Here is a 16,561-nt window from a genome sequence, read left to right as displayed (position 1 = left end):
AATGTAAAGAGAGGCAACAATTCCTCACGTCTAAATGGACTTATGCATGGGTGTAAGTGCTATCATCTTCATTTGCCTTTGTTCTTTAGAGAAAAAAATCTCCTGAATCAGGCAGTGTGATGATAAAATGGAAACATTAGCGCCATAACAGATCTTTTTTTCCGCGTGGAGGAGGATTAATATGTCTCCGCAAGTTGTTTCACCTTTCAGCTGCGCCCTTTCAAGTCTCCGTCTAACCTTGAACACAAACGCAAAAGATCCTCCCCATCTGAGTTATCAATAGGCTGCATTATCGCTCATCTTCCCTCATCATCTTCCGCACCTTCTCCCTCCCTCCTTGTCTGTCCATCTCCTCCCTCTGCGCCTTTTTACGCACGAAACAAGTCAGAGCGCACACACGGCTGCCGGAGAAAACAGGAGAGACAATAGGCAGTACTTTTGATCATCATGGTATTTGGATTTTTAACCGTATAGGCAAAATGAGCGCCGCACTGTGAGGTACAGGTGGACAATCCTGTTCGTTTGCCAGCCCAAAGTTTCCTCCAGGTTTTAATGTTGCCGACCGAGATTTCAGGAGGAGTGTGCTTCACCTCAAGGTAAGGACTCCGCAACTCAAGAACAGGTTGTCAGTGAGGGCAGCCTTGAGGTTTGCAAATACTTGTGTTGCGTTAATTGATGTGGTTGTTATTCCAGCTGGAGTGTGTGTTTCTCCCAAAATGCTCAGGGGGAAAAAAACTACAAATAAATCAAAATGGTGTTACTGTCCGATAAGTTCCATGATGTTCGATTTCAGATGATAATTAATGTGCAGGAGAACTAATTTTATTCCAGATTTCTTAGTTCAGAATTGAACGTGTTGCTTTGGAATCTGTATGGTAATTTTCACTAGCTGTAACTAATTCTCATATTATTTAACAGCAGTTTTATAAATGCAGGAATCAGTCTAAAACAGACGTGATGCATGTCAGCTTGTTTTTTTTCCCCACTTCCTTTTTTTTTTTGGTTTTACGTTAAACGTGATATTCTAACAGTTTTTAAACTAAACTATCTTAAAACATTGCTTGTGTAATTTCCTCAGAGGATGTTTTAAATATTTCTTTGAATGCCAATTAACACTTTGTATTAACATCAACTTTAAACCACAATTTATCGATCCTCATGCAATGTGATTATTATATTTCCTTCGAATCTACCTCCAGCTGACCCGCAGGAAATTTAATTTAATCCTGTTTGGTTTTTTGAGCATTTTTTTATTTCTGTAATCCTCATCAGGCTGTCAGACTGTTAGAGTCGACGTGTAATTGTGGGAGCATTACACAAATGTCATTAATGTATTCAACCCGCAATTAGGAAAAATGCCAAATCAGATTAGTTGTATTTACATAATTCATTTGTTTTATTTGACTGCTTCATTTTCTGGGGCAACAGCCTATTTTATATTTCCTGTATTTTGCAGGTTGACCCCACAGGCCGCCCAAATGTTAAAAAAAAATGAAAAGGATTCTTTATCAGTATCACAGCAACAAGAAAATATCAGAAAACATAAAATACAATATGTACATGATGATAATAATCCCCACTACACAAAACCATTGTCTGATAATGCCACTGCAGAGAGAGTTAAAGGTGATTGCAGGAAGCAAATAAAAATCTTTGATTCCAGAGGCAACTTACCTTTTTTTTTCTTCTGGTTTTTAAGAGTTTTGAAGAAAACAAAAATGCGTCTTTTGATGCATCACCTATCCGCTTAAAATGAATAGTTTTTACGAATTACAATAAATTTAGATCAATTTTAGAGGAAGCTTTAGGACGTATTGATTTATTTTAAATGATTTCCGAACACATACACACACACACGAACACACACACACACACACACGAACACACACACAAAACGTTTTAAATTTTGAATCCAAAAATATTGCAAACAGATAAATGTTTATTTGATAGGCTCGTTTATAATTTACAACAATTTTATTCTGTGTTTATTTTTTAAATAATAATAATAATTTAATAATTATCTTTATTGCCTTTTAAAAGTTGGCATCATTTTATTTATTGACTTTTAAAGGTTGGCATGCACTTTTAAAAACATGGCTAGATTTATGGCGCTGAATTATAATAGAATATTATTCGAAAAAATAAAGACTTTTGTATCATGGGGCAATCTTTGAGGCCCGTGTGCAGTCCTATAAATTAGGGTTTTTGGTAAATTGTCGTTTCCTTATCTTTCCTTTTTATTAGTTATAGCATTGTTTTTCCCCCTGCATTTAACAACTAGAATTTGTTTGAGTGCCAATTAATCTTGGACTCCATGTTGTTGAAACTTTGAAGTCGTATTAAAGAAAAACAAAATCCCGAGTGGCTTGGTGTCATAATTTGCTTGCATTAACTTCCATTTTATCTTCCTGATTTCCCTACTTTCAGGTGGATTTATTAGCGGTGTCTCAGATAGAAATGGTGCCTTTTTGTCTCTGCAGCGATCACATTGAGGGACGCAGAGAAGGGATGAAAACAGAGGAGAGCCAGCAGTCCTGTCTGCAGCAGCCTCCATCCTCCACGCCTTTCGGTGGGTGAGAGCTGACAGTCTGCTGCTGCTGAGGCCCACATCACTGAAAGCAGCGTTAGGCCTGCAGACACCATCAGCACACAGCAACAATCAGCCTATCATTCAGAAACAGTCCGAGGAGAAATGCTGTAAAACAGAGTAAAGTACAGCTGTGATCGTTCAGTGTCCGAGTGACTGACGGAATAGAAATGACAACAGAATTATTGTTTGGATATTAGGAGAAAATATCAGCATCAATAATGAGAAAAATCACTACTGATTGCACACAAGCGTTATGAGAAAATTATAGGTGCACATAAAGAGGATGATTTAAGTGACATGAGTGTAACTTCTGTACAGCCCAGGCCAAATGTTACTGTGACTACAAACGAGAATTAAAAACAGCAGTGTCTCCATCACACAAAGTCCATTCAAGAAAATCAATTAAGGGATTTTTTTTTTTAGATTGTTTTAAGTTAGGAAACTGATTGTTCTTGACATTTTTCATCTGTGTTGTATCGTTTATAAACTGTGAGTGAGGCAGTGTGTTTTCCACAGAGGGCATTAGAAAGGACTCCTAATCTGACTTCAGCTCGCTGTTGGAGACACTTGGACGATCGTGATTTCACCATTTTAAGTGTCCCTGCTTCGGCCCCCTTTTCTCTGTCTGTGCGCGCGCACGGACACGCTCCCCACAGGTCCAGAGTACAGAGGAGGAGGAGAGGTGTGCGCGGGCTGCGAGTCTCCCATCGCCGACCGCTTCCTGCTGCGCGTGAACGAGCGCTCCTGGCACGAGACCTGCGTCAAGTGCGCCGTGTGTTTGAGCGCGCTCACCGGGACCTGTTACTGCAGGGACCGCCTGCTGTACTGCAAACACGACTATGAAAAGTAAGAGCAAACACACACACACACACCGACGTGAGGGTCACTATGGGATGGATTTAGGTTGGGAGGAACTCAGCAGGCATCAAAAGTAACATGGTGTGCAGGGTGCTGAGCTAGTGTTGAAAATAATACCTTCATCTGCAGAGAAATGAGGAGCTAACTAATAATATGAAGGAGAATACTTAAAACACTGGAGTAACTTTCTGTCAAAAGTTAATGGAAGGTTTGATTTTTAATGACTTATTTCCTTAAATGTGACTCTGCAAGTGTCCATTTGCTGTTTTCGAAATGTTTTAGTGATGCCACCATTCACACATTCTGCAGATTTTTAAAACAAAAAGGTTAGGAGCTTGATGTTTTTTTTTTAAGTTGAGACTGTCAGTCACACATGATTTGAGCTTTTCTATCAAATCCACCAATAGGCCTAACTATAACTAATTTAAAAAAAAACATAAATCTGGAGAAATAAACACCAAAGACCACATGATGTTTATAATAAGCATCAGGAAAAAAGATATTAACAGTGCTGCAAATAACTTTCATTTACTGGTTCAAAAATATGAATAAATCCTTCAATAAAGAGACATGTGTGGAGCTGGTACATATATAGATGGAAATAGGTGTTCATGGTGTTTATTTAATAAACCGTTGAGAAAAAACATCACTGACCTCAACAAGCTACAGCAAAATTGCTTCATATTGGCAGTTTATTTTGAACTCCACAAGTCTGACAGATAAGGAAAGTCTGTTTGTTGCTTTGAAAAAAAATGTAACCAAGAGCTGGAAATGTTGAATATGTCAGGCTTTTCATGTTTTGTCAAAATATCTAAAAGAAATTTGAAATATGACTGAATATAAGTGTGACACAAGTGTATCTAAAATGAAGTTCTGCACCACTGTAAGAGAAAGCCGACCACTGGAGGAAATGTTTCTTCAATCTGTAAAGCCTCCTAAGGGGCTATTGAGGTTTCAAGTAAATAAATTGTCACACAAAACTTAGGAGTTCACCCCCCATGCTAAGAATTATTTTCCTTTTTTAAAGAAAATTGGCAATTATCTGTGGCTGCCTGTTGCCTCTTTGTTTAATTATTAATATCGGCAGTGAAATCTGTCTGTTCTTGATTAGAATTTATTGGAGCATTTGAACTGACAGCCTTTGACACTGCTATTCCAGGCTCTAACACACAGTGTAAAACAATAACACAGAGTCGTTACACGCTTGGCAAAATGGAAAATGTTATGCTGTAGTCGGATGGTTCAACAATTTGTCCATTTTTTTTGTCTGGCCATGCCTCATTTTATGCTTGTTTGGTGTGTGCCAGTCGCTGTGGGAGCTCCAGGGATGGACAGCGTATAAGGATGAGCCTGCAGCTTGTTATCATTGTTTTGAAAAGTGTCAGACGGCATCCAGCAGCACAGACTCTCCCACTGTACCTGACATCTGGAGGAGAGAGGGACAGACAAACACAGAGAGAGAGAGAGGCTGATGAAAGCCCCATTGTGTGACGTTTATCTGGAAAAATGAGTGGGAAATGTGGAGGCAATAGCTTACCGTAAATGAAGCGCTGGGTTCATTTTCAGTGATGGAATGAAAAAAAGAGTATTTGCTCTCCCTGTGTAATGACTGTGATTGCAGATCCAAATTAATAGTCAGCAGCTCATTCACTACGGTGTTGATTTAGTCCCCTATACATTGCATATGCCTTGTTGCCTTGTTGTGTGAGTCAGTGCCAGACTTGGCACACAGTGATGCCTGTGACCTTCAGCGGATCGGCAACAATGTCTCCTTGTTTTCCCTGCGGTCTGTCCATCAGCGCCTTACACTACACGCCCCCCCCCATCTAGAGCAGGTGTGTGCATTGTAATAGATAACCATGTCCAAGAATTTGGAGTGTGCGTAACAATTTTCACAATTATTGGCCGACTCGAAGTTTTCTTTCAACCCTCTATTTGAAGCTCAGTTTCATAATAGTCCCATCGATTTCAGTGAAGCAAAGGCAGATCATTTACCCGATGTCTGGGCACACTGATGAGTTTTATTTGCATTTCAGGAACTGCATTAATTGAATTAAGTGTAGAGCGTCCAGATTAAATATATTTAAGGTCATATAACATCTTCTGGGTTTTTCTGGTCATACTGGGATATTTTCCACATCTTCCTCTTGCAGTGTCTCTGGCTTGTCCAAATATTTTTAATTCATTCTTTACTTTGATTACATCATCCAGCACAAAGACAGGCAGATTTCTCCTCCCTGACTCCTCGTCAGCATAAACTCAAGGCCTCACTGTACACTACCATTGCAATGATCATCTGTTTGCTTGTTTTCTGTATTCCTCAAGCCGATTATGTAAAATGGAAATAGATACAAAATAGTTTCTACAGGGGGTGGGGCACATATGATTTCTATTTGGTCGAGATGGGAAAAAATGTGTACATGTCTATTAATTCAAATGAGAAAAGCAATCTAATTTTGAAATGTGACCATCCCCCATCCCAAATTAGCCGGATTAAACTGCCTCTAAGGCAAAAGTTTATTCAGCATCTAATATTTTTGAAGGATACATCGCTTCAAAAACTGTTCTAAATTGGTAACTCTGATGCTGAAAAAGCCAGTGGAAGGGTTTACCATATCAGACCGTGAATACTATTCGTAGGCCATGTATTCAAATGCTGTGTTTAACTGCGCAGAATGTTTAGTTGTGAGTTCAAGTTTAGTTCTTGAGGCTTCAGATCATAAATAAGCAATTACCGTATTGCCACTCATTGTCTATGAGAAGAAAAAAAAAAGAAAAACTGGAGGTATGCCTTTTCAATATTGCCAGTTTTGAGTTTCCCCTGGTCTCAATCTGTTATGGAAATGAGGGGATTTAGACACAATAAACTCAAGTGCATCTTGTGGATTTTTCTTGTGGATTTATTTTTTGTTTTGAAACCTTGAGAAATTCTCTGGAACTCTATCCTGTTATGGACCAGATGTTCAGCATGAGGTTTTAGAATAAGACTTCCCTACACTCCAACTACCATAAGGATTGATTTTATGTAGGGCTGCAACGCATCACTTTTTACTTGCAAAATGGGCAAGGTATTACAAACTTGGACAGAAAAAACATTTACTACATCATAATAATATTTTTCTAGATTTTTAAATGAGCCATGGCAGAAATTATATTTGCTTTTGACTGGAAAACCAAAGACAAAGCACTTCAACTGGATGTTAAGGCACTTAGTTTTTAGGAAAAGTTGCTGGGAGATAAAAGATCGTTCTAAATAAGAGGCAATAGTTGTAAGACGATAAAAGTTGATCATTGCACCTGCAGATGGACATGCAGGAATAATGTGCACCCTTCAGTGTCTTGCCCTTTTTCCACAGTCACTGTCTTTTGCACACTGGCTTGCCATTATAGTTCCTTTCCAAACTGACCAGTGTGAAGACCAGTGTTCCTTGCTCAATAGAGCTGAGCCCAGACAGAGCGGAGGGTAGTCTGGCTGTGCGGAGCCTTCTAGCTCCCTTGTAAGCCTTATAAAGGCAGCGTCAGCCCTGTGAAAAACAGGTCAAAAGGGTGGATATTCACTAAACCTTGGGTTTAATACCTCACTCTGTGGGGTGGAGGGCATTGAGACTACATCTAAGTTTACAAACCCTCTCACTGCAGACAGGGAGAAGGAGACCCCACTGCCACAGGTATGGAATCATCCTCTGCTGACCAAGGAGCTGTACATGAGTCCAACACTAACGACCAGAAAGAACATCCCCTCCGGTTACAGTGCATCTATGTGAGCGAACTTCTGAGTCTGAGCATAGAAACTACATCTTCTACCCCTTCTCCCTTTTATACCTCCGCCCCCATCAACCATTTCTCTCCCTGTCTCTCGATCCGTTCCCTCGTTCATCACTGTCTGCTTTGTAATAATATTTCTCTATTCCAAACCTCATTTCCTTCTCGTTGAGATTGATAGCAGCGATGACACCAAACAGTTTATCTCCCCGTTTATCCCTTGTTTTCTCTTAATCGCCCCACCCCACCCCCCCAGTGCCTCTTTGTGTCTCAGGAGGGGAACGGGAGGGGGTGTTAGGGAGGCTGATTGGGTACAGTGCTAATTGCCCAGCTCTCTGGCTGTCCTGTGATGACAGGTCTGACGCTGGGCTGCAGGGAAATATTATTACCGAGAATTACGCAATGATGTGTCAGGTAGATCGTAAACCTCCCACTTCAAGTCTGTCGATGAATCCCTGGTATGTTACTGGTACTATAAAAATAAGTCTGAATACTGAAACTACCACTGTTTTAAAATCCTTCAATCAAATTATAGAGTGATCTGAAACCATACAAATGCTTTTTGAAAATATGTTTTAGAATTAGGGAGCACTGCAATGAACATTTTGAAACAACATCACTTTAACAATGTGTGATTACAGAAACCAAACTATGACTCAACTGAAGTGAAAAGAGATTTTTTTTCTTTAAATAACAGAAAAATTCTCCTTACATGTCGAATCATCAAATGAAAGGAAAGTTTGTAGCTCAGTGTGGCTTCAGGTAAATCCTGGATGCACTGACAGGTCAGGGTTGTCAGACGCTACACTTAATCCGTGCATGTGGCTCTAAAATGTTCAAGCATCCCTCCTCTACCAAAGACTCTTCCATTGCATACACCTGCAGCACAACAGATGATGGTTGGAGATTTGCCACGTGAAAAAAAAAAAGTAGGGATGGGGGACTTTTTGTGTTTTGATTCTGTGCTGCGAAACAACATTCAGATTTGATGGCATAAATGAAAAAACGTCAGGGACGACTCTCAGTGATGGAGAAAAGGTTCAAAATGGGATAAGGAAGGTAAAGATGAGGTGTCTGAGAGTTTTAGGGATGGAGCTGCCTCAGGGAGGGGTAGATTTTTGCCTGGTTATGTGTGTGTATGCGTGTGTGTGTAGGGGGGTGATATTGCCACTGTTTTTGCATAATGTGAGATGAGACCCCATCATCTTTCCTCCCCCACAACAATTTTATAACAGACAGCTAATAAATGTTTCATGGCAGAACAAGCTGCTCGCCTCAGCTTTATTAAATCTGAGATAATAAAAGCAGAGAGGGAGAGGAAAAAAGAGAGTGCGAATAGGGGGTCGCACCAGAGAGGGAGAGATAGGGAGATCGGCGTAGACTTTTCTCAAATCGACCGGCTGTATCTGCTGTTTCTGGGGCAACGGGTCCCGCTGTCCCCCGCCACCCCCTCCCCACTGCTTCCCGCTCCGCCAGAGACAGACAGGAAATGAGAAACGGGCAGACAGGATATTGCGTTCTGGTGGCCTGGGGATTAACTGTTTTATCTAAACTAACACACACCCACTCACTCATGCACACAAACACACATCTATATCCTGACACATAGCATTCATTCTTGCTACCATCAGGTGCAGATCACACACACTCAGAGACACATATCATGCAGACCATGCACATCATGTAGGTTTTTAGTTGCTACTTTTCACAGGTTGGGACTGGAATCTTACAGGCATCAATGCTGCTCTCATGTAGAGCTGGTTATTACCACCAATGTCAACAATTTACAGCGCGAGTCTCGACATGTAACTGTATAACTGTGAGACTGGTTGAGCGTCTCTGCCAAAATGCCACTAAAGACACGCATCGCTGGCCCACATGGCTGTTAGCTTGACACTCTTACATTTTCAAATTTTGGAAAGTGGTCATTGAGCAAGACGACTTTTTATGATGTTACTTTATTGATGCATGAATGGATATGGTCCACAAATGACAGCATCTGTCAGTGTTTTATTGATGTTTGTACTCAGGCACCTTATCTATGTTTACACTAACTGTGCATATTTGTGTTTATGTGTGCATGTGACTGTATATATGTCAGTGTGTGTCCATGCATGACTCCACTATATATATGTGTGTGTGTTTGAATCTACACTATATATATGTATGTATATATATATTTTTTTGTATTTATATTTATATACTTGTGTGTATTTCTGTGAGAGTGTGAGTGAGTGGTGGCAGGGTAGCAAGTATCGTGGGGAATGCTGGGAGATTTTAATAACACAGAAGCAGTGCAGGGAGATTTAATAAAAGGAGATGATGTGATTACTGAACCCTGGCTCTGAGCCATTTTGCTTCACAGAGCAATATCCGCCAAAACTGCACACACACACACACTTCCATACACACACGCACTCTCACACACACACACACACACACACACACACACACACACACACACACACACACACACACACACACACACACACACACACACACACACACACACACACACACACGTTTACACACACATCTAAGAAATGGTTACTAAACAGAATACAACTTAAAAGTAAGATTGATGCATATCATTTGTTCTTTTTGTCACCTGAATCCTTGGATGTACCTTTATTTTCAAGGAACACCTATTTGTGTGCCACACATGACCGTCACATGTTATGTCAGAATCACAAGGTGGTACATCAGCACCTTGGCATATCACACAGTGAGAGGAAGAAATGTGTCTTGAGCTATGGGTCAGGTATCAAAACGGGTGGGTCTTTGATGGGGCAAATGGGGCTCACCTATGTACAGCTGACCTAAACCTAGTACAAAGCGAAGAAGTCTGTAACCCTGAATTAGTATAATCAAACCAGTACCCGTATAAATATTCATCAGACAGGAAAGCAAGCACAACAACTGTAATTGCTCTGAGACACATACATATTTATGGAATGATTGTATTGCGGTCCAGACAATGTCATACTTGTCAGAGCTCACAGGCAAAACAGTGCCATGTGACACAGCTTAGGGAGATGACGGAGATTCTGTTATTCTGTTTGTATGCCTAGGATCTACAATAAAGCAAAAAGGAAAGACCTGATTATACCAATACTTACAATGCAGCACCTTTTGCTGCCTCTCCACATTTGATCTCATAATCAGTGAGCTTGTAATTAGACGTGCCCCCTAACCCCTCTGAAATCCATGGCGCTGAACACAAACTTGCCTGCAGCCAATCATATTGAGGTTTTGTACAACACAAGCTCTCAAGGTTCATCGTTCCCCTCAGCCTTCTGTCAGCTCTTTCATCTGTATTCTATATCATGAATATTATCACTTCATTAAAAGAAAACCCTCCAAATCCAAAGCAAAGTCTTTCTAAAACTATCTTTTCTTGTAGATTTATGCACAGCTGGTCTTTAATATACCTCAGCTGTTTAAATTCTAATTTTAATTCTCTCTCTCTCTTTTTCGCTTCGAAAATTAAAAAGTATGACAAAAAATATTGTCAAAAATACAGACATATGACACACGATAGATATTACAAAACCGCACAGGTGCAAAAAAAATGTAAAAAAAATATAAATTCAAGGAAAGTTACATATGATGCAAGCATGGAAACTGAGTGTGTTTGCAGTGTTTGACTATAATGTGTAAATTTGATTACATATATTTTATTTCAGTTGTACGGCTGCTCTTCTTTGTCCAGGCATGTCCATAGTGATTTTTGGAAGCTGCACCCTGGTTGGGACCATGTGTGAGTGATACTTCTATTAGAGGGATTAGACTGATCTACTTACAGACCCCCCTCTGTGGCAGTTGCCCCAAGTTGCCTTCATTTGCCACGTTGAGTAAATTCCTGCCGTGCTGTGTACACCCCGATTAGGGAGTGTGGGACTTAACCACCAACACCATCAGTCTTATGTCAAGCAACCCTAACGATTCTGTTCTGTTGTATTTTGTTCGCAGTGAAAGGGGGTATTTAAGATGCTGAAGTGACTGTTCAGATAGAAAGTGAGGCTTCACAGAGCAGGGCGACGATTGCTCTTTGTTTTTTGGCATATATGTTAGATACCATATATTATGATCGCGAGTTGCTGCAGATTTTTAGAGTGGAAGCATTCTTCTAAAATGCAATGTAATGCTTCTGTAGAAAGTAGGTTGAGCAACATTTAGTTAAACACGAGGCCCTGTCACAATAGATCTGTGCACGGCTGCTCAGACTTGTGTTTGCTTTATGATGTTAAGTTAGCGACACTGTCATTTGGGGAATTTGGGGAGCGTTTGGCAGATGGATTGAGAAAGATTAGCTGTAGCAGCTGCGTTTGGGACAGAATCACAGATTAGGAGCTCTAATGTGCAGACCTGGCTCCTTCTTTACACTCCAGATTTGGGCAGCAACACCTTCCTATCACTCAGTCAGGGAGCGTCAACACTTCAGCCTTCATCCCTTCCTTCCCCCCGTCCCCTCCCCTCTCATCGTCCCTCCTTTCTTAACCAGGTTTGTGTTTTGTTGTGGTGCTAGTTCTTTATCCTTTTTACACCTATGCATTGCCTATCTGTTAACTCTTCCTTCTGAAGAGATGCACTGAGGATCCAGTGTATCTACGATATTTCCTGATTGCAGGTGTAGTGCATCACCAGCATGGCGATGGGTGATGGTATGGTGAGTTTGGTAACTAGCCCTTATCAGAGTATACTGATACTCCATGGGTAGGCGGGTGCAAATGTCTGTGTGCATGCCTGTGCGTGTGCATGTGTGTGTGAGAGAGAGACTACCTATGTTTGTGTGTGTTTTAGTGTGCATAAGTGAGAGGAGAGAGATTAACCCCATGCTATCCCCAATCCCTGGTTATGAGTTTACAGCGTCTGTCTGGCCATCTCACTGTTTAAACAACAATCTAATTAATCCTGTCTTTATTAGTTTCAGTGAACTGGGGAGGCAGGCTGGGAGGGCGTGAGGGAGAACTGGGAATGCTGGCAGAAAATACTAAGGAGGGAGGGGGAGGAAACCAAGTGCAAGAGCAAGGATTTGAGAGGAATTTAATGGCAGAGACTTAGGCCCTGTGAATGGAAATAGGGATGTGAAGAGATTGCGAGGCAGGAGAGAAATTGAAGGGTTGTAACACTGCACAGGAGGAGAGATAGAGGGACAAAAGGAGGAAAGTGGTCATAGGGAAAAGTAATGGACCTGAGTAAGACCATTTTAAGCTTTATTCATGGAGTTAAATAAGTACTTTAACATTGTGGGTGGTATATGGACAGACCGGAGTTTACCCCATCAAACACATTTCAACATTTAAGGATTTGAAAGAGAAAGACTCTCAACAGACACTTCTCCTATCATAAGCTAACTACTGCCACCTGCTGTCGTAAGGAAAATACAATACTGAAGTGCAGACTACTGTAACTCATCTTAGCAGATGTTCACCTTGTTGCTCTGTGAATTGGGTAATGCTTATACGACCTTTAATTAAGAGACGATGTTTATCTGCGGAATCATTTGAGCTGAGGGCAAATATGTCTGTGCTCCTTGTTTGTGCTTCCATCTTTAATTACCTCACCTCTTACTCTGCACTGTCGTCATGTCATGTTTTATAGTTCAGGAAGGCATCCATAAACATATAAACTCATGTGTGTGTGTGTTTCTGTGTGCCTCCAGGTTGTTTGTAAGGAAGTGCAGTGCCTGCCTGCAGGTCATTGGACGCTCTGAGCTGATAATGCGCGTGCTAGGCCAGGTGTACCACCTGGGCTGCTTCAGCTGCTGTGAGTGCGAACGCCGGCTGCAGAGAGGTGATGAGTTTGTGCTGAAAGAAGGCCAGCTGCTCTGCCGTATGGACTATGAAAAGGAAAGGGAAATGCTTGCTGCTATTAGTCCAACACCCACTGAATCAGGTAAAGTAGCTTTGTTATGAAGGAGATTTGATTGAACCATATATAACTCTATTCACAGTTATTTGGGTTTTCTTTTCCAGTCATTCATTTTCCACACATACCTTTCAGCACAGCCAATCTCAGACACTATCCCCTAATTCTGACCAGAAAGCAGCACTTTAAGTGAAACTGAGGGTTTCAAATTTCTATACGGTGAGCTACATTTTAAGCACTGAGTGAGTTATTGACCACTGGAGTACTGAATGACAAATAGCACGTCTGTTGACACAGTATCATAATAGCAAAAGTCTTGAAACGTATGTAGCTGAAAAAATGTAGCACTAATATTACCTGTTTATAAATTAGATTTGGGTTATCATCCTTTATTTTGAGATGGCGCAGTATCTGTTAATACAGGTGTCTGATCGGTGAGGATAGTCTTTAAAGGTGCTTGCCAGTTTTTACATTGCAATCTTGGAACACTTTACAGTGTGAGGAGTTGATCCTGAACCTCCAGTGAGATGGAGCAATTTGGCACTGAACACCCTAGAAACTGTTTTATTTGTTCAGATGTTCGCTACCTACGAAATTACAGGCAGCTCACAGCCACAGGGGGCTGGTGTCATTATTTTGCCGTCTGCTTACCTTGCTCAGTGAAAAGTGAGGATGAGGATGGCGGAGGCGGCTCCGGCAGTGGGAAAGGTGGTGATGAAGGCAAGGAGCACAAACGTTCAAAGCGACCACGCACCATTCTGACCACACAGCAACGGCGAGCTTTCAAGGCCTCCTTTGAAGTGTCAGCTAAGCCCTGCCGCAAGGTGGGTGGATCGGCTTGTCCTATCAGAGGAAATCCACGCACAAACCCACAAAATATTTCTTACCTTGCCTTCCAGATTTATTGCTCTGGGGTCTGTCTTTTATTCGGTATAGAAATTAATCAACTAGCAATGTTAAATATCTAACACTGTCAAGTTTGTGTTTTGAATGCAATTCAAATCTCTACCATGTAGGTGAGAGAGACACTTGCTGCTGAGACTGGCCTGACAGTGCGTGTTGTGCAGGTGTGGTTTCAAAACCAGAGAGCTAAGGTTAGACTTTTTATATTTCCTCACGACATATTCGGTCTCACACATCAGCACATGAAGTAAAGATAATACAGAGTGTGTCTTTGTTCCTCAGATGAAAAAGATAGCTCGCAGACAACAGCAACAGCAGCAGCAACAGCAGGAACAAGAGCAACTGGGAGGAACCAGGAGAGGACCAAGCAGAGGAGGCCGCCAAAGCAATGATGACAGTGAGGGTAAGTGCCAGTGCAGAAAAAGAAAGAGACATGCAAAGAAAGAAAAGGACAAGGGAAAAAATACTATTAGCTGGCATGGTTAGAGGGACTTTCATTTTCACACAGATGGATCTAGTACCCATGGCATGGATGGAATGCTGGGATATCCGTCTCTGCCACGTCAGCAGCTACTTGCTCTGGACCCCAACATCTACGGTGGAGAGCCCTTTCGACATGGACTCACACCGCCTCAGTTGAACAGCGAGCAGCTCCACTCCTATGGTAAGACACAAGGTCAAAGCTACAAGTTCAAACGACGCCATCTCCCTTTAAAAATAAACACTGTAGTCTTGTTACAGTGGAATACAATCCCACTTCATCTGTCTATTCTCTCATTGTGTTTCACTGCAGACTCAGAGACAGTGTTTCATGACCTGGACAGTGATGGAAGCCTGAGTCACCTTGGCGACTGTCTCTTAGCGACAGGGGAGGGTGGTCTCTTGGCAGGACGAGTGGGAAACCCCATCGACCGTCTCTATTCCATGCAGAACTCCTACTTCACCTCCTGACCCTTATAAACTGTCACCCTTCCCCCTCCTGTTTCACCTTTCACCTCAGAGATGCAGCTAATGGAGTCTGTCCATCAACATGCCTGTGGGACCATTCTCCATGAAACAGCCAAACACACTTCTGAGCTTTTATCACGGGCTAACATCAAAACACGTCAGACATTGTCATAAAAAACACTTTGCAGCAGATTAGCATAATGTTCCCACATGTTTCCTATGTAAGAATCACATGCTGGAAATACAGACACTGTTAATGTCCAAGATAAAGGACCTCAGTTTCTCCTATTGTATTAATTTAATGTTCAGTGACACGTTTCATGGCACTTTCCAACAAAAAAACAACAAAAACAAACAAAAAACAAATGAACACACCTATCATACCTATCAATATGTATATCATGAATTACAGATGATAATTGGTTGTTGCAAGTGAATCCATCAATCAAGCAACATGTATTTAGGAGTCTTGGCAGGTCTTATGTGCAGCTGAGGGTCGAAAAATATTAGTATATTGCAGAACTTTCTTTTGTTAATGCAGGACTAGTGATTCATTATTGTGCGTGACGGACTGCAGCATATACAATACTGTATATGGATTGGAGTACAATTTTGCTCTCAGGTTAGTGTGTGAGGTTTATGTTCATATAACCTGAGCCACACCTCAGGATACTGTGCTGAATAGGATGACAATTTAACATGCCCAGTGACTTTTAAGAGCGCAGATTGAAAAAGAGAAGAATCTCTGTGTAAAATGATAACTTCAAACAATATCCTTAGTTTTTGATAATGCATGAAAGGTATAATATGGACCAAAAAATGTTTTTTTTTAACATTTAGATTAAAGATATCACGACAGGGTCATTTGAGGAGCCTTATGCGGAAACAGGGTTGTAAAAGTGATTACTGCTTTACCTTTCCCATCTCTTTTGTAATGTAGTCATTAAACAGTAAACAACAACCAATAGATCTCTGATGCCCAAAAATTTAGGACACTGGGTACATGATGATGTACTCCAAATGTAAATGTGAGTATGACTGTGTTACAATTAATTGTTGTAGTCACTTTCTGTAATAATTTCCTTCTCAAACATCACATATTAGATGCTGTTAGGTAGACATTTTGTACCCTCTTCTGTGATAATCAGAAAATATTTAAACTATAGCATGATATTTATGTGCCATAAAGTAGGTCGAAAGAAATAGCCTCCAAATCTAAGTTGGATAGCAAGGGTTGCAGAAAGTGTCAGGGTCAGACTTACAATGTGGTGCAGAACAAAATAGGATTAGGGTGATTCTCATTTTAGATGCCAATGATCAGCTGCAACCTGTGACATTATTCCATGACATTATGTTTGACTCTGATAACTGACTCATGGTGTTTTTATAGTGATATTATTGTGCAAGTAACTTATTTGTGTGGTATTAGATGAGTTCCTATCTTCTCTTTTTTTGGTTAAGTGACTGCCAGGTGATGTGCTTTGAATGTAATGTTGCCGTATCTTCAATACAATCTGCGGTTTCATCTTTGAAGTACACTTCCCTTATTTGTCCTAAATACAATAAATGATGATACACTGATCACTTGCTCATCTGGTATGAACCAAACATACACTTGAAATGAAAGGA

At 40.9% G+C, this 16,561-nt stretch overlaps 1 protein-coding gene across 1 annotated transcript; it reads left to right on the top strand.

Moving 5' to 3' along the window:
• The first annotated feature begins 169 nt into the window (after positions 1-169).
• On the top strand, positions 170-16,513 carry lmx1al (LIM homeobox transcription factor 1, alpha-like). The gene is made up of 9 exons (XM_022210365.2): positions 170-596; positions 2,481-2,569; positions 3,247-3,436; positions 12,876-13,108; positions 13,742-13,905; positions 14,098-14,175; positions 14,267-14,387; positions 14,493-14,648; positions 14,778-16,513. The coding sequence occupies exons 1-9, from the start codon at positions 553-555 to the stop codon at positions 14,933-14,935; spliced, it is 1,233 nt and encodes a 410-aa protein (XP_022066057.1). The 5' UTR covers positions 170-552; the 3' UTR covers positions 14,936-16,513.
• The last annotated feature ends 48 nt before the right edge of the window (positions 16,514-16,561 follow it).

This window comes from Acanthochromis polyacanthus, chromosome 21 (assembly GCF_021347895.1).
Source record: "Acanthochromis polyacanthus isolate Apoly-LR-REF ecotype Palm Island chromosome 21, KAUST_Apoly_ChrSc, whole genome shotgun sequence".
NCBI lineage: Eukaryota > Metazoa > Chordata > Actinopteri > Pomacentridae > Acanthochromis > Acanthochromis polyacanthus.
Note: the sequence above shows the minus strand (reverse complement) of the source record. Positions and strands in the feature narration are given on the sequence as shown.

Coding starts and splice junctions, on each gene's coding strand:
- lmx1al (XM_022210365.2), top strand. CDS start 553: ATGTTGCCGACCGAGATTTCAGGAGGAGTGTGCTTCACCTCAAG. Junction 2,570..3,246: donor TCCATCCTCCACGCCTTTCG/GTGGGTGAGAGC, acceptor CGCTCCCCACAG/GTCCAGAGTACAGAGGAGGA. Junction 3,437..12,875: donor TGCAAACACGACTATGAAAA/GTAAGAGCAAAC, acceptor GTGTGCCTCCAG/GTTGTTTGTAAGGAAGTGCA.